The sequence below is a fragment of the Buceros rhinoceros genome, unplaced genomic scaffold (assembly GCF_000710305.1).
Source record: "Buceros rhinoceros silvestris isolate BGI_N320 unplaced genomic scaffold, ASM71030v1 scaffold4850, whole genome shotgun sequence".
Classification (NCBI taxonomy): domain Eukaryota; kingdom Metazoa; phylum Chordata; class Aves; order Bucerotiformes; family Bucerotidae; genus Buceros; species Buceros rhinoceros.
Window position 1 is genome coordinate 24,407 of NW_010390039.1, and position 23,130 is coordinate 47,536.

The 23,130-nt window shown below is 38.0% G+C and overlaps 1 protein-coding gene across 1 annotated transcript in view; it reads right to left on the reverse strand.

The window, feature by feature from the left end:
* The window catches only part of GALC (galactosylceramidase), a 39,998-nt gene extending 16,919 nt beyond the window's left edge, over positions 1–23,079 (reverse strand). Inside the window, exons 1-7 of the mRNA XM_010136170.1 lie at positions 22,744–23,079; positions 22,245–22,313; positions 20,340–20,403; positions 18,373–18,486; positions 16,876–17,015; positions 14,066–14,104; positions 9,295–9,422 (exon numbers count right to left, since the gene is read on the reverse strand). Of these exons, the coding sequence (XP_010134472.1) occupies positions 9,295–9,422; positions 14,066–14,104; positions 16,876–17,015; positions 18,373–18,486; positions 20,340–20,403; positions 22,245–22,313; positions 22,744–23,079 (890 nt within the window). The remainder of the gene's footprint in view (positions 1–9,294; positions 9,423–14,065; positions 14,105–16,875; positions 17,016–18,372; positions 18,487–20,339; positions 20,404–22,244; positions 22,314–22,743) is intronic.
* Positions 23,080–23,130: the final 51 nt, after the last annotated feature.

Consider the following 23,130-nt stretch of genomic DNA (forward strand, 5'->3'; position numbering starts at 1 on the left):
TTTTGGATTCTCTACTCAATAGAACAAAAAGTCAGACACACCGTAACAGAAGACCATTGTGAAAAGAAAGGAAAAGGTGATGTATATCATGAAAGGAAGAAAAAGAATGGATTTCGTGGAGAAAAGGTAATTGAAGGAATATTAAGAACAGAATTGCAAGAGAGGTGACACATAAGTTTAAACCTCTTATCAGTGCAAGAGAAGAATTTACCAACAGCTATTAATAACAGTGTTTGCATTCTTCAAACCACTGTCATTTAGTAAAAACAAATATTTTCATTGTTCCCTTCTTTCAATCTCTCTGCAACCAGCAGATGGTTGCTTCATCATTAGGCCCGTAGCTGTCAGAGTGGTAACAAAGTATTTTTAAAATATATACTATTATGAGATTAAGTGTGTTTTATACAGCAGATGACAAGCAATGTAACAGCAATGGGAAAAAACCCACAGTTGGCTGTGTAGGGCAGCTAAACTAAATCAGATATATTACGAAAGTAACATTAATAAAGGAAAGCTCTTCTACCTGTGGATTGCAAATGCTGCTTCACAAAGTCACCCACAGTGACGTCCTCTGGATAACTTAGTCGAAACAAAAATACACAACCTTTGTGTTCTTCTTTGGTTTGCACATAGCAATGGTTCAAAGCAGAGGAAGGGGAAAATCAGGATAGAAATAGACGGTTTTCCACTATTTTTCTCTCATGCATCAGTAGTACAAGGCTGTAGAAATTACATACATCTTCTAAAAGATCAGTCTATATAACACCTTTATTAAAATAAAGCTTTGCGGAAAAGCAGTACCTACGAAAATCTCAAAATCTAGTTCTGAAAAACATCTCTAGAAAACAGAAAAAGCCAGCTAACAACACCATCTTTCCTACTGCTCGTTCTGTATCAGCACACAGGCCTGGGAAGGACAAGACTGGGACAGTTTGAATTCCCACCACTACAGGCACCACATCGTGATTCCATCATGCTGTAATACCACAACATCATCTTGGTTTTTCATATGTTGTTAACTTGGACATAATTAGGTCTAACAAATTTCTTTAGAAGGCTTGGTTTCCTGTGACACATTCAGTCAAATGCCTGTTCAGAACAGACCTGGTTAAGAACACCAAAAGACTGAGTTGTCACCTAATGGCATAATAGATTTATATTAGATGAAAATGGAAGTTGTTACTCCTAATCCTACTCACACTTTCTGAAGACATCTTTTCTTTCAATTATCGGGGGAGCGGGGCAGGGTGGGGGGCGGGCAGCAGGATAGCTTTTTCAGCCTTTTCAGAGTCAGAACAGCTTTGTCTCTACAGCACGCAAAGATCTAACAGCTTTAACTGTGTTACAAACAACTAGCACACCTAAAGTACTCCTATGAGTAGCTGTGGAGTCTGCAAGCTCATCCTTGCAAAATGTTGTTTTCAAAATCTACAATGTAATTTAAGTGTGTTCGAAATAGGAGTAATAATTATTTATAATTCATCATATTTCATTTCACTGGTAAAACTGATGCAACCATAATAGCTCTGAAAGGCTGTTTGGAAATATCACATTATAAAGAGCTTTGGTGACCTGGGCCATTCCTGGAGTGAACTCCATTAATAGTTTTACAGTGTGTCTTCAGGGCTCCCTCTAATTTTTAGCTATTACAATAACTCACAGAAGAAACCTGTATGCAAATAGTGCAAAATAAAACAGACGCAGCATCTTTAACTGATCTCCTATCCAGCCTGTTTGATTAGGGACCTCACAGATCAAGAATTACATTACCAAGTCCAAAACTGACTTTACACGTATTCATGTAGAATCCTGGTTATCAGAAATACTTTTATAGTTTCAAATATACAGATATACATTCAAATGATACAAGCAGAAAACAAACAGTAATTTTCTAAAAGATACCACGATGAGATGTGCACCACTAAATGTCCAGTAGCCAATCGATTATCCATTACACAAGGCAGTATCCGTCTTCCTGTTAAGAGTGAATCAGAGTCGGGACATAAAACTTGCAATGAGTTAAGCAACTACAGCCTGCTCAGATAGTGTAAAAGCAGTTGAGCTTCAGGAACTGGTTCTGGGTACGTATTTGTAGCTGCCAAAAAACAAGAAGCAAGCATGCTCGCTACATTGGAATCAGGGTAATTAGAGTGGATTTGCGCAGGTCAGAGCGACTTGTTCACACTTGCTTTCATTTGTTGATCCAGAAATTCACCTGCAAAAAACTGTCAGGATACTTTTTGAAGTTCAGCATGGAGGGAGGGAGGCACTGACTACCTATCTGTATTTGGAGGGAAAGCCTTCATTTCTAAACCTCCTATAGGTCAGATATATAAAGATGAATGAATGTTGAAGCAAGGAACAGCCACGTTTGAAGCATATAACTGGGTCAGTTAAGTTTATGGAACCTAATAATTAAAAAATAGAGCTACTGTAAAAAGAAAAGTTAATGAGCAAGTCTTACACAAGTTTCCATTCAGCTGACGAGTTAGTAATCAATCTCAAATTTAGCCTACTGCTTTTGCAAAATATTAGCATCATATGATGAAACTCAGAACTAGAAACACAAGTCAGCTGGTTGCATGCTTTCCAGAAAGAACCTTCCCATCAAAACGGGAACTAAGAAGCAAGACACTATTGTAACTAAAAAAAAAAAAAAAAGTATCATAGCCCAAATTAATTTCTGGATCACACCCATTTCTCTAACAGAAAATCAGTAACTGGGAATCAGTAATGCGAGGTGGTATACAAAGCTGTAAAGCTAAAGCACTTCTTGCATATCAAATACAGGAACCAAAACGCTCAGACTAAACAGGTTGTACAAAAAAACCTTCAACACATCAAAAGTGCAAACATAGTCAATAGGAATCTTTCACATGATAAGAGACTCATGATTTGATTAAATGGTTGAAGCTGTCACCAGGACAACAATCCATGTGATTTGATGTGGATTAGTAAGATTATAGTATCAATCTTTTCATAGCAGGAAAGAGAACAGAGAGGTAAAGCTTTGGCTGTGCTAGTTATAAATAAGCAAGATGAAGATACACTGTGACAAACCACCAAGGAAGAAAAACGGAGAGAACCCCCTACCCAATCGCATCGACCACTCCATGGAGCTCAGAGTCAAGCAGCAAGACAAAGGAAATGGGCTCCCACAGTCTATCGCTGGCTATGATCCTCACCTGCTGCAGACCATGCTTATCCAATGTGTATCTCAACAGCTTTGGAAAGACAAAAAAAAAAAAAAAAGCAAAGAACAGAGAGAAGTAACAAATAAAAAACTGTTTTTCAAACTGTCAAAAGTTTTATACCGGGAAAGGCAGCTTCTTCAGCACTATTTGAACGGATTTCAAAACCAAATCACATTCAATTCTTGCTTTTACAACTTCAACAACAATTGTTATACCAAACAGAAAGATTGTCAAGCACAAAGTGCCTTCAAAGGAAGACACCTTCTTCCTCTATCATGCCAAACCCCACAATACATGTTAAAAGGAAAAATTAAAAATATTTGGTTCTTATTTTTTTACAAATGCAAAACCACAGATAAAGTTCAAGACAAAGCCTATCACATTTCATGCAAGATACTGTTTGCAGTTTCAGCCACTTAGATGTTACAATGCTGGGGGTTAGGCTACAAGGACCACATACAAGGGCAAGGACAACTGAATTATAATTTATAAACCTTGTGAAAGCCAGTAAACATTTAATCAAGAAAAGCAGTTGATTCCCCTAACTCTCCCTGCTAATCAACTACTTCAGTTCAACAGTGAAACAGCACAAATCTTTCTAAACAGGACAACACAGTAAACAGAAAAAACCCTGACACATATTACACCTTATTTCTCAACTGCGTTCTATGTCAAGTTTTAAAATTGCAACCACTGTATTCTTCTCTAGAGACATTTAAGGCATTGAAAGTCAGTGAAACAAATCTAAAATGTCACTTAAGACCAAGTCCAACAATGTAGTTTCTTGAATTCCAGAGGTCCCCTAAACAGTGTTTGCTGTACTTGTAAAGTCAGAAAACATCAAACATCTAAATGCCTTCAAACCATTCTGTATTATTTCTACGATGTATAATCTTCTATAACAGGGAATACCACCTGCAGGAAAAAGTGCTGCAAGATTTTTTTTTCCACAGGTCAGAATCTGAACCAGCTTATCTGAAGTCTGACAGTAGCTTGAAACATCAAGATTTCCCGTTTCAAAGTCTTAAGAACTTTGTCTGAACGCAATGGTAGTATTACTTCTGCATTGTACTGTCCTGTTACACCTTGCATTAGAGTAAGGCAGAATTTGGCTTGCAGACTTAACATATGTACAAAGGCTAAAGTATTAGAGCAGTTAGGGGCTGAGCTGCTACTGGGGTTAACCACAACAAGATTTACATGCTAAAAAAGAGGGCTATTATCTAGAGGGAATTAACAGACTGGGAAAAAAAAACAGGCTGACAGGAACCTTGTTAAGTTCAGCAGATGCAAACATGAAGCCCTATACCTGGGACAGAATAACCCCTTGCAGCAGTACAGGCTGTGGACTGATAAATTCAGCTAGGTATAAGAAATTAAAAATAAAAGAAAGAAAGAAAAAATAAAAAAGAGCATGAGTATGGTCAGACACATGGAATAGAGTGCCCGAAGGTCCCTCTAAGATATTAAAGCTGAACAAGCCTCAGCATCATGATCTAATTGCACCTGCTTGATGCAGGGAGGTTCAACCAGATGACCTCCAGAGGTCCTGCACAAACCCAGTTAGTCAGTATTTCTATGTAATTACAGATATCAACCCCAGAAATATGACATTACAAAAAAGACAACAAGGCTGTTCTACCAGTAAAATCTACGTTTTGAGACAAACATTATGCTTTAAGATCAGTTACATAAATCCAAAATTAAGTTTCTAGCTTGAGCAATGTAATACAAAAATCCTGTTTAAAATTACAGCAAAAGCAGCATGGTCCAAAATCATAAAATAAATCCAGAAGACAGTATTTTCTATAACTAATCTTTACTCTTTCATCAGCCTAGCATAGTCTTATACAAGTCAATACATCTTTCTCTCTTCCAGCAGATGTTTTCTAACTCCGAGAAACAAGGTAACAGCGAACTGAACTCGTTCCTCCTAAGTGAGCTGAGAAAGCATTCTTGGACTGTAAGACTAATGATTCCTCTAAAGCTGCCACTATATTAACGATGAAAATCAACAGAACAAGAACCCCTTATATAAAAGCCACAGTCAGTGACAAATACATACGTCACCCATCTTTGTTCATTAAGACCTACCACAATTTTTTTTTAATGACTAACACTTGGAGACAGGAAAAAAAAAGGCAAATTGAAATGGCAGTAATTATTTCTGCTATTTGATCATCATATGAGAAAAGACTCATGCTTCATCAACTATAAATAAAATATGACTTGTTCTGCCTGGTAAATAAAAACTGACAAAGGCAGGGGTTTTTCCATCACACAACATAAAACTTCTGTCTGCTAATGATGACTTCTAGGTCAAATATAAAATGTAAATAATTGAGAAATATGGAAAAACCACTTTCAATTTGTCTACTTCTAGATAATCATCAGAAAACAAATATTGTGGAATATATTCAAGTCTAACTGTGTATTGGCATATAGGCCTTCAAGAAGGCCATATAGAGCTATAGGCTTTGTTAAACACAGCAAACAAAATCCATGTCTAACACAGACGACTGAGTCATAATACATCCTGGGAGAAGAGTCATGAATATGTGCTATGTAAGCACAGAAACAGCACCCATCAAAATAACATAGGAAGACAGTGGTGAAGACAGTCTTGCAAACAAAATAGGGAAGTGTAACAACACAGTTTAAGATTTGAGCCAACTATATTACAACTTTTTTCTCATTTTCAAGCACTTTATGAATACCAGGTAAGTAATTTGATTTAGTAGCAGAGAAAGGTCTCTTTCTCTTCTTCTTCTAACAAAATTCCTGTTTTCAACAGCAAGTGCTGCTACTCATTGGTACGAAATGATGGCAAGCAATATGTTCAGGAAGACCACTCCTTCAGCCAATGAAACTGAAATACACTGGATGATAGCAGGTTGGTAGCCTTTGTTCAATGAGAAAATGTTAAGTTCTCCATCTTTCAAATTACAAGCTAACAGACAGCAAATATGGAGGGGAAAAAAACAGACACAAACTTTACCTTAAATCTACCTTACATATGCTTCAGACTGAAGATGGTATTTTAGGCAGAGATAAAGCTCCACAGGGAGCAATGGTATGAAGGTAAAAATTACCTGATGCAAAAATGAAAATAAAGGAAAGATTAAAATGAAACAGAAAGGGAAAGGTCAGTTACTTTTCCAAAGTAATAATTATCTTGATAATTTCCAAATAAAACAATATAAATTTAATCCCAGGTTTTATTCCAAAATAGAATAACCAAGAAAAACTCAGAGACGGTTATACTTGAAAAGAGATTACAGAACAATGTGTATGAGAGGATTTCTGAGAAAAAAATTCAAGACTATTTAAGAAAACAGACTGGCTAGCAGATTTTGAAAGCAACTATACATGATTATCTAAGAGACAGACAGAGTCTACTTTTAGCAACGCTCTGAACCTGAGCAGCTGAAGGACAGCCACGTAAATAGTATTATCTTTTCCTAGGTCAGCAAGAAGTCTGTTTGGTAGTTCGTGCCTTAAAGTCAGCATTGGCTGATGAACATGGTGTTCTCTTTTTGTACTAACCTTAATTTCTTGATAGATAACAATCTCACTCAAAACACCTGAGGGTATTTCTGGCCACAGCCGCGAGCAAAGCTAGGCAGAACAACAGTCACCCACGTCCGTACTGGAATGAAAGTTGTGCCATGTGGGAGACTACCACCCGCAATGCTCTGCTCCTCAAGCCTGTCCAGGTGACATACGAGATTTGTTTCAGAAAAAAATCTTGGGCAATAGCACTTTCACTTCACTTGTGATTTCTAGGTACCATTTTTTTTTTTTTCATTAATTTTTCTTTTGGTCTATATCAAGGACTCTAGCTGAAAATGTGAGTGGCAGCTGAAGACTTTTTTCTTCCTTCTGAAAATGAGGGGTTTGGCAGTATCAGTATGCTTTACATCACCATCTCAATGCTTGGCTTCTTCCCAGTGAATATATTGCTTTGTTGTCAGCCAGACGCCCGTACAAAATAGTACATGCTGGGTGCCTTCTGTAGCCTTTCATGTACACAGAGACCAAATGGTCCAGGACCAGTATTTAGCCAGGCTCCACGTGTATGTGCATGCTGCCACGAGGGAGTAACTCTGGTGACAGGACCTACTGCCTGTGGCTGAGCCTGCTGTATTAAGGCATTTTTTTGTTTCATTCTCTTTTGCACAGGAGAGTCTGTCCCTGCCCTCGGGCACATCCCTTCATCTCTCGCAGGGCCTTGGGGTTTGCGCGGGCGTGGGATCAGGAAGGATATATTCCATCACCTTGGGTATTAGGGTGAATAGAGTGATAAATGCTATAGAAAAATTTCTTACGTATGAAAAAGAAAAGTAAATATGTTAATGACCTCTTTATCAGTGATAGGGCAAGGGTTAACTGTCTTAAATTTAAAGAGGGTAGATTTAGATTAGATGTAAGGGAGGAATTCTTCACTGTGAGGGTGGTGAGGCACAGGAACAGGTTGCCCAGAGAAGTCATGGATGCCTCATCCCTGGAAGTGTTCAAGGTCAGATTGGACTGGGTTCTAAGCAACCTGGTCTAGCTGAAGATGTCCCTGCCCATGGCAGAGGGGTTGGATTAGATGATCTTTAAGGTCCCTTCCAACCTAAACCATATTATGATTATGACTACTGCACAGGAAATAGCCTCCTAACTCTTCATTTTTAGTGATCAGCAGGGATGGGGGAGTTGGGGGAAAATCCATATGACATTCAACAAAAACCTCTAACCGAAAGAACTTTCATCTTTAAGAACAACTAAACATATCCATGGTCCTAAAGGCTACAAACAACATCAGGTACTCCTAGTCTTGATTCTGTCAAGCTCTTAAAGAAATAAGACCCATACACACTCAGTGCATTCATTCTCCAAGTTTCATTGGCACGGAAATCATAACTAAAACATTTCCTAATGCACCATAACTTGCTCAGATGTAAATCTTGCCTAACCTAAGAAACTTTTAAGTTTTTAAACCAAATTATTTATTCAATGCTGACACTGTAATTGGCAGGCAGCCACCTCCAGGTGATCAGTGTTTACAAGCTCAACACGTTCAAAAGCAGTTTCTACATAAAATCCCTGCTTAACTGACTTGCTATAGTTGCAAGTCAGTCATGCATTAGTTTAAACAGTTATGAGCATATCACACCCCCTTACAAACAGATGTGAATAAACAGTACACCAGTGACCACAAGCATTCTTATCACAGTACAGTTAATAACAGAGGTAAGCAAGTTAACAGATGTAACACAAAGTGAACAGTGTATTACAGGTCTTTTGCACTGGGAACATGCTGTAATTTTGAAAAACTTATTTCTAGTTTTGAGAAATCAGAGATTACCAAGAAAGCAAGAGTAGCAGAATAAGTATCAAGCAGTTGACAGAAGCAAGGTAGTAAGGAGGTGTATTATGGAGCAAAAGTGCATACAAACAGTCAAGCTGCATTTGCTAGAACTACAACAGTAGGCATTCCTAGCTGCTAAAATTGAGATAGGTTATATTAGTTTAAAAACGAACTTTGGATGTTTGTTTTTACTTCTGTTTTACTGTCTGTGTGTGCATTTCTAATACTATCTGTTATCAGATAAAAGCAACAAACAGAAACTCCTAGCTCTAGGACAAGACCAGTAAAATACCAAGCAAAGGACACGTAAGAGAATATGCAAGCATGGAAAATCCCAGGGGATAAGTTCCACTGTGAAAGTTCAAGTTCATCTGAAATTAAAACTGATTGCAGACCAAGAATTCAGTCCTAAGGTTTTCTGATTTCAAAGATACAAGCACAGATTAACTGGAAGTCTCCTGTCATTCACTGGTGCTAAGACAAGAAGCCTGAAACATAGCTCCTAACTGAACAGTTGATAGAAATGATGGAAGAGAGGTAAGGTTACTTTATGCATGTACAAAACTAAAAGAATAGAGGAAGACAGGAAAGAGTAATCAGTCACCACTGTACATGATGATGAAAAAACTGAGTGTCTGGGAAGTATGAAATAAGGATATGACTTCTCAAAACGGAGATGAAGAGTTACTTACAGAAATGAAACAATAAGCAATGGGTAAAACTCCTCCCTTCTCCCACACTTACCCGACTACCTCAACAGCATCATTAAGATAGGGATCGACTATCATCTCCTTTGAAACGTTCCAATCTCCATCTGCAGCGATGATGCCAATGTTCGTTAGACCCAGTCTGCTCAAAGATTGTCGAAGTACCTTAGTAACAGATAACACCACTTAAAGTACAGCCTTCATCAACCAGGCAACATGAAAATTTAAGACTGAAAACAATTTTAGAACTGTAAGATGTGTTGGTGGAAGCTCTCGTCTTCAGACCAAGAAGGATAAAGAAAAGTTCTCACTTCTCTAAGGAGAGCCAGAATGACAACTAAGACAAAATTAATGATAAGCATTTTTTTAAAATGAAGGGTTAACTATGACATTTGGATAGCCATTACACAAAAACAGGCTTCTCATCACTTGGATTACTTTTGACACCCAGTGTGCATACAGGTACTCCACTCAGACACTCTCAACATACTGACTCCATCCACTGCACGCATGTAATTCATTACATAGGAGTAATGGGTTTATTGTAAAGTCAGCCATGTCAAGTAGATATAAAAATAATGACTGGCTGGAATGTGGAAGAGGACATACCTCCACAACTGATCAGAAGTGAAAAATTAACTTGATTCCCAAAAAGGTATATTGAGAAAATAGGAACTGAAGTTTTAAAATAGACCTTGCAACTATGAAGTTCCCTACAAGAACAGAAATCTTTGTCAAACATCTGTCTTTTCCAGGTGAAGAGCACATAAGCATGCTTTTCACAGGCTATTTTACTGAACAAAAAAAAAATCCTGAATGTTCTAAGTATCTGATACTTGAGTTTACCTACTACTTGGCTCGCGTATGTCTCGCTAATTTTTAGAAATGTAATGCACAAAACTGGAATTGCATATTTTCAACAAAACTGAGGACAGTCTCCTTTGAATTCAAACATGCCAGCAGAAGAGAATTCCTATTCTGCCTTTCCACCTTCTCCTTACTATTCATCTGTCAAAGATGATAAACCTCTCACATGTGCCTGTTGAAATTCTTCGACAAAATACACCCAGGCAAAATATATCCAGCAGATAAGAGTGAATAAGAATGAACCAGGCTTATACAGAGCCAGTATTATACAAGCATGTTTTATCTGAACACTCAATAAAAATAAAAAAAGCTGTAAAAAGTATTTTCGGCAGCTTCCAGATACAGTTGCACCTGAAAAAAGATACCAGTTCACACTCTAAAATCCTTTCTTCAATCTTGGATATAAAGGAATGGTGCACTATGTGCTATATGTATGCATGGACGTGAAAGATTTTTCCAACTACTTTAAGATCAGTAGGCATGAATCCTCAAGTAATTAATTGTAATAGTCCTCCAGGAATGTGAAGGAGAATAGGGAGCATTTCTATTTTGACATGTAGTCAAACAACGACACAAAGCAAAGTCCAAGCCCAATCGTTGGTGATAATAAAATCCTAGATCTAAAGAACATAAAACTTACTACGAAGAAGAAAAGTAGCAATGAAGTTCTGTTGAAGCCTTTGAAACAAGGTTTACCAGAAGAAAAATTCATAATGGAAGAAATACTTACAGTAAGATCCTTGCAATGTAAAGCTTTTGAGCTAGCTGGACATTCAGAAGAACTGCCTAACCGTAGAGATAATTCAGAACAAAATGACTAGAAAGGTTGCAGAACTTCCACACAGAAAGTTAAGTACCAAGGACATAGAACTGTAGACACTCAAAATGGACTCCGTAAGAACACGTGCAGAAAACCCAGTATCTGTGCTTATATACAGATACTCCTTAAATTTTAGGGCTAGTTTAAGATGACAGTATTTAAAAAAAATATAAATGGAAGAATAGGATATTCTTGAATAGGAACTTATAGGCAATAGAATCATCATTTTTTTTTCCTACTTACTAAGAAACATAACTAGCACCTTAGTGGATGAAGGAACTAAAATAGCTTCTTACAAGTAAAAATTTAGATAAACTCTTAGTTATCTTGCTATGTCACGTATTTGTCAGACATTACAGAACACATTGGTGTGCAACAGCACACTTCAGTAAACAGACCTGTTTCAAAACGACAGACTGCAGATAAAACTATTGTGCTCTATTAGAACTATTAGAGTACAGATGCCACGTGACGCTGCAGAGTGCAGGAGAACAAACAGTAAAACAGATGTTCAATAAAAAGCCTTATAGCCATTAATGCACAGTGGTGGGAAGGCTGAGACTTTTCAGCAAATACTTGGGTGATTTTAAGATCAAATTAAAATTTGATCTAGAATTTAAGTTTAATTTAGTTCTAGAAGCCAAAAGCTTAGTCCCAATTCCACAGCATTTCAAAAGCTAAAAAGTAGAATGCCACACCTATACTCAACAGTTTGTTCTCCACATTCATTCTACCCACTTTAGGAAGCCAAGACAAATAAATTAGAAACCCTCCAGGTGACATAACATAGGACTGAGCAAAATAAAATATTTATATTTCTTACGAGATGTACAGAAAGCCAGAAAACCAGTTCTAAAAAAAGAGACACTCCAAGATACAGGAATTAAAATGAGTATTTTATTTATAGTAAGATCTGCCTTCTCTCTCTGATGATTCTTTTTACAAAGAGTTCGGTCTCATAGACATTCCAAGAAATGTAACATCTAGTCAGTGAAAAATAAAACTTACAGCTCAAAAAAAAAAATCCTCGCTATTTATCTTCCATCTTATTTACGTTGTTTTATGAAGCCTGCAAACAAGTGTTTTCAGGTCAGTTTGGTTTTGCTTCTATAACATACATACTGAATAATTAAGACATTTCTACGTGAAGTCCACACACGCATTTTCCCCCTCCTGCCCTACTGGCATAACTTACTTAGATAAGGATTATCCTTCAGGAGACTACTAGTATCCTTAGTTATTTCTCCATTAGCCTATACCTGATTAATGAACCACTGTGAAATAGGAAAGCCTGGAATCCACAATGCCTGAGGCTGAACATAATGGAAAACTTCTAGATCCTGAGGGTTTTCTGTAATTAAGAGATTACCCTACGAATATTTTTCCTGGTTTTAAAAAAAGAGTTAGGCTACAGTTTGTGCCAAACACACATTGGGATGGGATATTTTAAAAGGACTGTAAGCACACCCACTGAACAAGTTTAGACAGGGATTTAGCTTCACTAGCAAAATCTGAAGCATGTACACATCCACCAGGGTTTTGTTACTTAACACACCCAAAGAAAGAAGACACCTTAAGATAGATGCCAAGATATCCTGCTGTATCATTCTTCAGTGTATTTGTGTTTTCTTTGGAAGAGATTTTGTAAGCCGCTCGAAAAATTCTAGTGCCAAAACTCTGCCTCCGAAAGGAATTAATGGCCTAGCAGCCTACAAAAGTGAGCACCTAGAAAATACCTTTAATGAAATTAGTTGTCAAATACACATAACAGAATTTGGTCTAAGACATGATAAGCCTTGGAAACTAAGTTAGTGTGGTTGCAGTGGAACGGGTAAATCAGTTTAAAACACATGGCTGATTAACATATTTGTTAACAAGAAACCCATAAAGCTGCATATAAGGTATTCCTCTCTTTGAACAAGCACAGAGATTTCTGCCAGTGATTTCTGCCCGCCCTCAGTCAAAGCACTGCACGAATCATAGGTAACAGATATAAGGTTATTCATCTAATTCTACATTCTAGGAAATACAATTTTAAAAATAAATATTTTATAGGAGAACATTGACAGTTTTCAGGAGCAGGCAGAATTTTATACATGCTGACCTCATGAATGATACCTGAAGATAAGTTTTGCATTATTGCAACATCAAGTTTAATTGTTGTATACCATTTCCTCTATCATTCTAGCAAAACTAATCATTGAACAAACTAGCTACAGAAGCTGCCAAGGACAAATGACGTGACTAACCTCACCAAGTGTACACAAACTGCACGAACTGAAACTTCTAACAGCCACTAACTAACTAATTTTAAGTAGATGGGATTCAATCCCTGCTGAGGTTTGTTTCGGTTTGGGGTTTGTTTTTTTTTTTCCCCAGAAATCAGTTTTTCCTACATACTCAATTTAACTCTTATTAACTCTTTAAGAAGAAGTAATGCTATTGCTTCTTCACCTTGAAGCAGCGACAAGGAAATGAACAAAGCAGAAGCACTTGCTTAAGATTCCACTTCAACATAACATAACAAACAAAAGTGCATTTTCAAAGGGCAGGGGGGAAGCAGGGGCAGGCAGCAGTGAGATAACAGAGATATGTCAAAGTTGGTAATGTGAAATGCTGTGTTCCTCCAACTCTTTTAGAACAAGAGGTACTGAATTTTGCACAACTAAAAACACAGAGCCTATATTATTTTTCCCATAAAATAAGAACCTGGAGTTTTACAGCAGTAATTTAGGAGTATTATATCCACTGGAACTTTGCTACACAATTTTAAGTAATTCTAGATCTTGGAGCTTAAAACTATATACAAGCCAGTATAAAGATGATGAATTTGTATCATTTCAGTAGCATCAACTGGAGCTTCCATTAAAATGTAAAGGTCCTAAACATTTAGCATATCTTGGCACACTTAAAGTTCAAAATAACAGTTTCAGAGACACACAAAAAAAAATCTAGAGATCTGATCTTGTTAGCAATCCATGCCTGCAACTACAAAACAAACCGTTCAGTAAGTGTAGTAGTTCCAGGAACAAGGTCCCTTTTCTAGGCAAATTCAGAAAAGCTAATTTTTTACATATGATAACAAACATTTCACTTTAGAGAGATAAGAAAAAGTACACACCTTAATATATTTGGTATTAAATGCCCTTTCATTCCATATCTATAAAGAAAAAACAAAAAGCCATTTAGAAAAATCAGGATATGTCAATGCATGATGAAAGGTTTTATATATGTAAAGGTAAGGTTATACAACCCATTAATGAACTCCACAGTTTCAGCCTGATAGAGGCAAGTGCTCTGCTTGGTTTTGTTATCAGCTCTTCAGAGGAAAACTCCGTATCAAAGTTCAAAATAGCTGCTTGTTTAGCTATCTCTAAGGTCTACTGATTGCCTGCTTGCTGAAAAGAACTCTAGAGCTGCCTGAGCTCTACAATGGTAGCAGTGTTGCACATGACATTATTATCAACAGACCTGCAGTTTGTTAGAAAACATTGAGAAACACATTGTGGCCTCAAGGTGTGGTCCTAATGAAGACATGGGAGAGCTGGAGTAAGTTACATACCCAACAACTGCCTGCAGTTTCAGGGGATTACTCAATGTCACTTACAGTTCTTTCTGGTTTACACAGAACTATATCCATACTTGAACACAAGAGAGATCCAGCACAGTTTAAGTAAACAGACACAAAATGACCTCATTTCTGTTGCACTGGATTTCCCATCTTTTATGGGAAGAGCATTTAAGCTAAACACAGGTCAAAATTCAAAAACAGGAATGCTGGTCATCCTTTCTACCATTTGGAAGAAAAACCCTAGCCAAAAAAACGCATAGTCAAAAGCCTTCTAACTCTTTTTTTCCTAACCATAACATGAACACTGCGACTCACATTCACCAGTAAAGGTAAAAGTTTCCCCCTCTAGGTGTAGATTACCTACCTACCTACAAGCAGACAGTTTCTTACAGGTGGGATATGTCCATTTGATTTTGATACTTCTAAATTTTTCTGTAAGTGATAACATGTGATTTCAGAAATGAGGCAATCAAAAAGTTACTTACTGAAAGGCTCATTTAATCATAAAGCAAATACCAATATGCAACACAAGCTATAAACCAAATGAGCCGTAAAGGCTAACAGTGTAGAATCAGAACAGCATTAAAAATGTTTTAACAGTTTCTGAGCCTTCAACGACCTCACTGCTTTCCTGTATTTCAGATTATACCTCCAAAGAAACCAGACAATATGCAATGTCACCACATTGCCTGTAAAAGCAGAAATTTTCTTTTGCTACAAGTATAAAAATTAAAGGCAAATCACTGTGAAGTAACAACACAGAACCAGACACTTCTCAAATATATAATGTGCAGAACTCACCTGCTACTCTAAGAGCACAGAAAATTTAATAGCAGTTGTTCTCCCTGTTCCCCCAGTTGAATTGCAGAAGCATCACTGTGTTACCCAAAGTGCAAGACCAACACAGCTGAAAAGTCAGCAACATCAAGGTGGACACATTCCAGAGGAAATGTACATCAGATATACTGTCCGACACCACAGCAAAAAGGTCAGACTTCCTTTGAGGGACGGAAACCATAGTGTCAGCAGCTTTCCTCCAGACTGCTGCAGTGGTTTTCTGCAGTTAAACAACTGTCTCATATCAAAACTTAAAAACTTAAAAGTCAAAAAAAAGTACTTCAGTAAGTATAGGACTGATTTTAGAGAAATTCCAGCCACACATTTTGTTAATCAGGAGAAAAAAACAAAAACTTGAAGCTCAAACAATGAACTTGAAAAGTGTTTTTCCAGACTGTCTGCTTCTCTCTCATCTCCAAATTATGAGATTTTTCCCAAGACATTCATTCACTACTACTACTATTGCACTGTAACACAATATGATAGCTACCGTGTACTGTACCACATGCACCTTTATCTACTGTGCAAGTAAAAATGGAAAAAGTTGTCCAGAACCATCTTTCCGCAAAACAGCAACCGTATTTTATGCCAAGAAATAGTGTTAAGTGACTGTCACAAATTGTGTCTTAACTAATGCTTTCTGTTAGCTGGTATATGCTGAAACCCAAGCAGTACAAGGAAGGCAGAAAATTACAAGTCCAAGACTCAGACAGATTACAGAATTCTCGAATTCTCTGGCAAGGCAGGAGACTAGATGTTTCACACTGGTTCTGCTTTAATGGCCATTACTGCAGAAAGACTGTAAACTAACATGCAAGGGCCGCCGAAAGTAACGCCTCCTATTTTACAACACTGGCCCACAACGTCAGAGGCAGATGTTTGTGGTCCGGCAGTAGAGGTTGAACTTCCTGCCAATAGTCTGTTCAATTTTGTTGCCGTGCAACAGACGGCAGCAGAGGGATAGTATGACAACGTGGCATCTGACACGGGAGTGCGTATGAGGCAAAGGGGTGTAAATGAATTATTCCATGCAGAAAAAATGGCACCCGTTGACGTTCATCGGCGCTGCTGAACTGTTACAGAGACCAAGCAGTGGGCTGCAGCACAGTGGGGCAGTGAGTGGGGCGTTCCAGCAGTGGCAAAAGGGATGGTGGGTCACCTCCACTGGGGCAGATTTTTTACAAGTGTGGCACACAGGCTCTTGGTCATCGCTGGTGAAAATGCACAGCCAGTGGTGGGGACTGTGTGGAAAAATAGTGTTTTGTAGCTGAGAATTTACTCTATCAAATAGTGTTATGGTGCTCTCTGTATCTGTATGAGTTTCCACGGAAATAAAAGGAGCCATTACTTCCGGAGGAACCTACGTAATTTCTGCCTTTCCCCTTGCACCAGAAAAAGCCAAAATTGGAGTTAGAAAATGATTTCTCCTCCCACCCCACTCCTCCAGTGATCAACAAAGCGACAAGGCAAAGATTATAGGAATGGAGACAGATAAAATACACAGGAGATTTTGCTTTACTGACCCCAATATAATCAATGTCCAAATCATGATACTCTTTAGCTCCTAATATCCAAGAAACAATATAGTAAGCAGTGACATCTGGATAGTCATAGGGCCAGTTTTCACCCTTCCCTATCCATGCTGGAAATGTCCAAGGTAATCCTGAAAAGAGAGAAGAAAAACAGTAAGCGTTTAGTCTACATTACTCAGTAAGCTTCAATTGCAAGCTGTGATTTGTTCTACCTAAAATGAAGGAACAGATGTGCACTTCAAATTCAGGTAGTTCCAGTGAAAACAGTGAAACACAACTTACCTAAATGGAGAGCATGCTCTAATATAAATTGCAATCAAACATATTAATAGCTGCTTTTTTTTTTTAAGTTAGAAAAACCTTCATTACTAGAGAACAACTGACTACATTGTGTGATATTGGCTCTAACAGGTTTAAAATTCCAAAGATTTTAGCATAAAAATTGACAGTTATAGACAAAGGATTGATACCAAATAATAAAAACTGTTAAATCTCCTGAATATTAATTTCAGAAGAAATTATGATCTGATCATAATAGAGGAAGAATGATTAGGATCATGAAAAAGCATTTCTGAGTCTGCTGTTTACTGGATCTTGCAGGAAATAGAAACAAAAAATTAACCTAACCAGTTCCTTCTAAGTTTTCAGCTGACTTTGTATAAGACACAATAGGCTGATTCAAAGGGTGAGAAAAGAGGGAAGTTATTAAAAATCACATTTAGACATAGATGGCAAGTTTGTTGCTAGTCACAGTGCCTGCCTAACAGAATCTGACTAGCAAATCCTGCACCAAGTCCTGCCTTGTGGCTGGATATGGCAAAGCCTGATCTCTGGCAGAGGGGGGCATTAGATACTCTTTAATCGATAGATTTCTTGTTTCATGTGAAATACACTTTGTAAAGTGTATCAATCAAAATCTAGGGTTCAACTTCTGTACTGTCACAGCATACACACACAAACCCACGATCAAGACAGGGAAACAGTGAAGTCCTCTTACAACTCATCTATATACATACAACAAATCAGAAGACAAGAACCACTATAGTGGGAAGAGGGTGATGGGTTTGTAATAAGAACATGTAATTAAATTCAGTGCGTATAAGATTTACTCTTCCTGTAAGTTTACTTTATCCCTCCCATTTTTTCACTCTTATGCAGGAATTCAGTTCTCATAAATCATTTATGTTCATTGATGTGATACAGCCTAAGCACTACTATTACTTGACACACGTGAATTACTAGACAGTCATTCCTTATCCTTCGCTACTTGTTACAGCAGAACAAGGTATGAATGCTGTGCTACAGTAACAAAGTAAAACACAGTAAGTGAGGCATCAAGGCAAGCTTACCGAATACTAGAGGTTCTTTGTCTACTGCAACATCAGAACATCTGCCTATTAAAATTAGGCTGCTAATTAAGGGTCGGAGATGTAATTTGGGGGGTGGGGAGGAGAAAACATTTAAATCCTAAAGCTTGAAGTGATTTACCTATCAGTTTAATTTTGGGGTTCCTCTTTTTAGCTTCTTTCATCAGCCACCATTCATAGCCCCGGAAGTAGTTCTCATCATTTTCATAGTGCATATGGGAGGGTTCCGTACCATCTAGGAAGGAAATAAGACAGGTAGCTCACAATTATCTTCTGTGTCATAAGGTGTTACCCATTATAAACTTTTCTGTATTGCTCACTGCCATAGTATGCAGGCACGTATCTCCAACGCGGTGCACACACTCTTTGGCACGAATTTCAAAGCAAAATGAGCAGTAGGAGGGAACACGCAAGACTTGTCACCCTTCACTGTTAGCCTATTAAGACAGTGTAAATTTAATGGATTTTTAAGGGACTATACCTGCTTTTAACACCAGAAGTTATTAACTACTGGGCATTTTATATCCCTAGCTATGATAACACAAAATCTGTATTCATTATTATCTTGGCCCCAACAACCATTAGGAAAGTTACAGCATTAAGATCGGGGTGGGGTGGGGAGGAATTGTAGGAGCAGGTTATATCTAAACCAAAAGGCAAACAAAAAGTTTGTTTCTTCTGTTCAAGCAAATCCAGGGAAAGAAAAGAAAGGAACTGCCATGAAGTTTTTCAGTGACAGATTTTTTTTTTTTTAGTAAAATATCTAGTTTATAATTGCCACAGTGTTCCATGACTGCAGGAAAAGGTTTTTGGAATTGAAGGCTATGCGCTGAATTCCCTGAGGCAAAGGGAAACAAACTAGAAAGGTGCAAAAGAATTAGTGTTACATGGGAAGTCATTACACACCACAGTCAGTTAATAACTTGTGCATGCAACTGCAACAATTACTTATACTTAACCATATGCCTAATTGTTCCAGAGAGCTCTTCTGATGAGAGGTGGTGGGTTTTTTTTTTTAATGAAGCCAGAAAATAGGATTGATTTTTTTTTTTTACCTTACTAACACTTAACTATTTGGAAGTTCTATTTGTCAGAGACATAGAACTTGAATTAAAATTCCAAATACAATTAGATTCCAAACTTAGACTCCTAATTACACCTCTGAGGTCAGAATAAGAGCTGCAATCTAGTGCATTAAGATACATGCATCTTATTGTCCTTCTAAAACCTCAAAAGCCATCACACAAAGTAACATTCTCCTTAGCCAGCAGCAAAACCGGTTGAAGAGAAGGTCTTTGCATGGAGGAAGACAACTCCATTCTCCTCTAACCAGCAATTTATTTACAAAGTACCAAGCTCTTAAATCCAGTATAATACTCAGAGTGTTAATTTTTCTTAAGGAATGTAAACCAATACCTAATTACACAAACGCAGACATTTAAATATATACATATATATATAAAAAATGCCACAAAGACAGGCGCTAAGCTTTCTATGTATTAAGCGAGTAAGCTTTAAGCCTATTCTTAATCTGGCAAAGATTTTCTTCTGAGGGAAAAAAAAAAAAGTAGTCTAGTTACTGCTTTTCAGCTTCTGATTCACTAGCAGTTACTAAACAGTTTCTCCTACATGTAAATATAGTAGGCTAGGCAAATTACACCCAGACATTTTCATTTGCTACTGTGGCCAGGAAAAAAAAAAATTGAGCCTTCTGACCAGCTGTCTTCACATTTTCATTCTTTTAAGACATAACTACCTAGTGCTACACAAGTTTTACTGTATTGCAAAACTGGTGTGTGAGAAATGTTCTGCAATTAAGAAAGTTACTAGAACTTCCATAATCTTGAGGTGGGGGGGAGAACTCCTTTGCTCTATAATGCAACCTATCAACCATACCATAGTAAGAACTGTCTCCAGAACATTAGCGTAAATTTCTCTTTATGTTTTTCTGCAACGTTTGTTTTTCTGCAACTTCAGGACAACTTCAAAATGTATCTCCATGCTTCAGCTACAGTGACCCATGCAGGACACGTTACTTATGGCACCACTGCAACAAAAAGTTAAATCCTGCTCAGGCAAAATCCATACCTGTTGATTGTCCATCACCTCCAATTTCTACTTTGAGGATATGTAAGGAAGCACCAAAATTTGGCTAGAATTAAAAAAAAAAAGAAACAGTCAATTAAACAGAATCCTGCTGTTAACAAGACAAAGGCCATAAATAAGTGTACTAATCTGAGGATGCTAAAAATGTAATACTTTTTTTTTTTAAAACACACATTATAGATGCGATGAGAGATACTACAAAATTCTGCTTCAAAATATAATTGAGCAAGATAAATTGTACACTTAACTTCAGTCAAGTTTCACTGACTGTTGCACCATCAATGACAGTCCTCCCCACCTGTGCAGATTTTAAACTGGTTATGCTTAAGAAAATACTGAAGGATTCTTAAAGTAGAATGTGGGCTATCAGAGGAACACAAAGATATTTGTTTTCTTTTAAAATCAAATTATTGAAGTTAATATTTCTGTATACAATTAATACTTTGGTGTAGAGGGTTGCACTGCTTATGTGAAAGAGCACACATAGGGGTCAGAAATAATCTGCCAGCTAGAGGCAGAAAAGCAAGAGAAGAAAAAACAAAAACCAACCACACTGGACAACAAATGGTCACTTCATGCACTATCCTCTTCTTCTGGCATGTGACTGGCAGAGCAGAATATGAAATTTAAGCTCATACAGGTGATCCTACTCCTAGTACGTTCTTCCAGCCATTGGTGGCTTAAGAGTTGCTCAAACAGAAGATACAACTAATCGTTATTTTAACAACCACTAATGAGCTGGCCTCCTCCATTGAATTACCCAAGTATAATTCTGACATCCAAAAAAAAATAGCTTAAGACATGAGAATACAGTTCGGTTAAAAAAAAGTGTTGCATATACAATAGTTTGCTTGCCTTACAAATTCTGGATTTTTTAAATTTGTTTTTAAATAAGAAGCAAATACTCTCATTTCTCTTCTTGTCATTTCTGGAAGTTGACTGACATTAAAAGACAGTGAGGCAGGGTACTTTCCCAGGTATCTCATGACAGATTAAGAGGTTTTGGTGAACGAAGATGTCAAAAAACTCTTAGAAAAATCATGTCTCAGCTAGATTTTCTTTTACCACACACCTATTGATTCCTTCAGAAAAGTCATATTTGTAACACACAGCTTTTGTTTCCAAAAAACATAATGTCACACATTATGCCATATTCTACTCTTCAGAAACAATCCTTTCAACTACATGGTAAATTACTCCCCTCCAGCCACCTTGATTACACCACTTGAAAGTGACATGACATCCTCTTCCAGCAGAGTAATTTACAGTGCCAAAAGCAGAACAAGTTATTACTGCCCAGTGCAATAATCGTAGCATATATTAAACTGGGCAACTACCCAGGTTACACTTGCTAACTAAAGCAGCTTACAACCCCATAATATTCACGCACCTTGTAGAGTAACTGCACTTACACTTGAGACTAGTTTGGAATACATATGCTATTGAAATGCTGCAGTCTGCACAGCCATTTTCACATTATGTGAATCTAGCTGTGCTCCAGAGAAATCAAAACCATCTCAGGCACCCACTTCCTGCAATCACTAGGAACAGCTAAACTCCATGTTTTAGCCACAAAAACAAATTAACCCTCATTAAGTCCACATGGCGATTCAAAATATGTTGAAAACACATTTTTTAAAACATATTTTGAAACCATAAAAGGAATTTTTGTAATAATTTGAAGAAAAAGGCTCTTGAACAACATGCTGGTTGTCAAAAACAACAGCTAAAACTTAAGGTTCTGATCAGCATTAAAGCAGATGCTTTACAAAATGGGATTTTGTCTGATTTCAGGTAGTACTGAATATACTATAGGAGTTCCAACATTACACAGTAAGAAATTCTGTGTGAAATTAGACAATATCGCAACAGTGCAACCAACTTTACCTTGAACAGATAATCTAAAATCTCCGAGCGATAAGGTTCTTGATAGTTCACCAGAAGTCTAGATGTGGCCTAAAATGTAAATAAAACATTAAAATACGAAAGCCTATCTTTCAAACATATAAGTACATCCCTGTTCGTCAGTCTATAACTTTCACATAGCTAATAAACCTACAAAATCGATTACAGCACCGGGAACTCAGCTAAGCCCCTACAAAACCTCTTTTCTAACCCTTCAAGTGTGCATTTCTGGTTTCATGGATTGCAAGTGCCTTTTACTCTTGTTATCTGCAATTTACTGCACAGAATGTCCAGAGAGCAGAGAAACAATGAGATCTCACAAACTTATCACCAGCACAGCGCAGCTCCCTCCCTGCGCCACTCTGCCTGCTCTACTCGAATCTTCCTGCTGTGGCTGACCATATACCAAAGGCAACGGGAGCTCAGGGGGCAAGAGGGAGGACAGGCAAGCAACTCAGCAGGTCCAAGGGGCGGTGAGAACTCGCAGGATCTCATGGCTCTGCTCACTGGCCCAAGCGACAGCGTACAGCTGTCGGCTCGTCCAGCCCTCCTCCAGAGACAGGCAGCTAGGAAGACCGTCTGCAGAAAAAGCCCAGCCTGGCTTAGCTCTCCTCCAGTGCCATCGAGGATGCGGCTGGCCCTCGGCACCCCGAGCAGCCTGAGCCGCTGCACAGCCGACCGGAGGACGGGCACAAAGGAGGCCCGAGCTCCAGCCCTCCTCGCAGCCAGGACCACTGCCCGCACAGCCCTCCAGGACTCCCCTCAGAGACCCACTCAGGTCGGCACCCCCACGCCGCCCCGTCCTCACGGTTCCCATCAGAGATCTCCTCTCCCTCACCTATCACGGTCCTCTCGGAGCCGCCCCAGC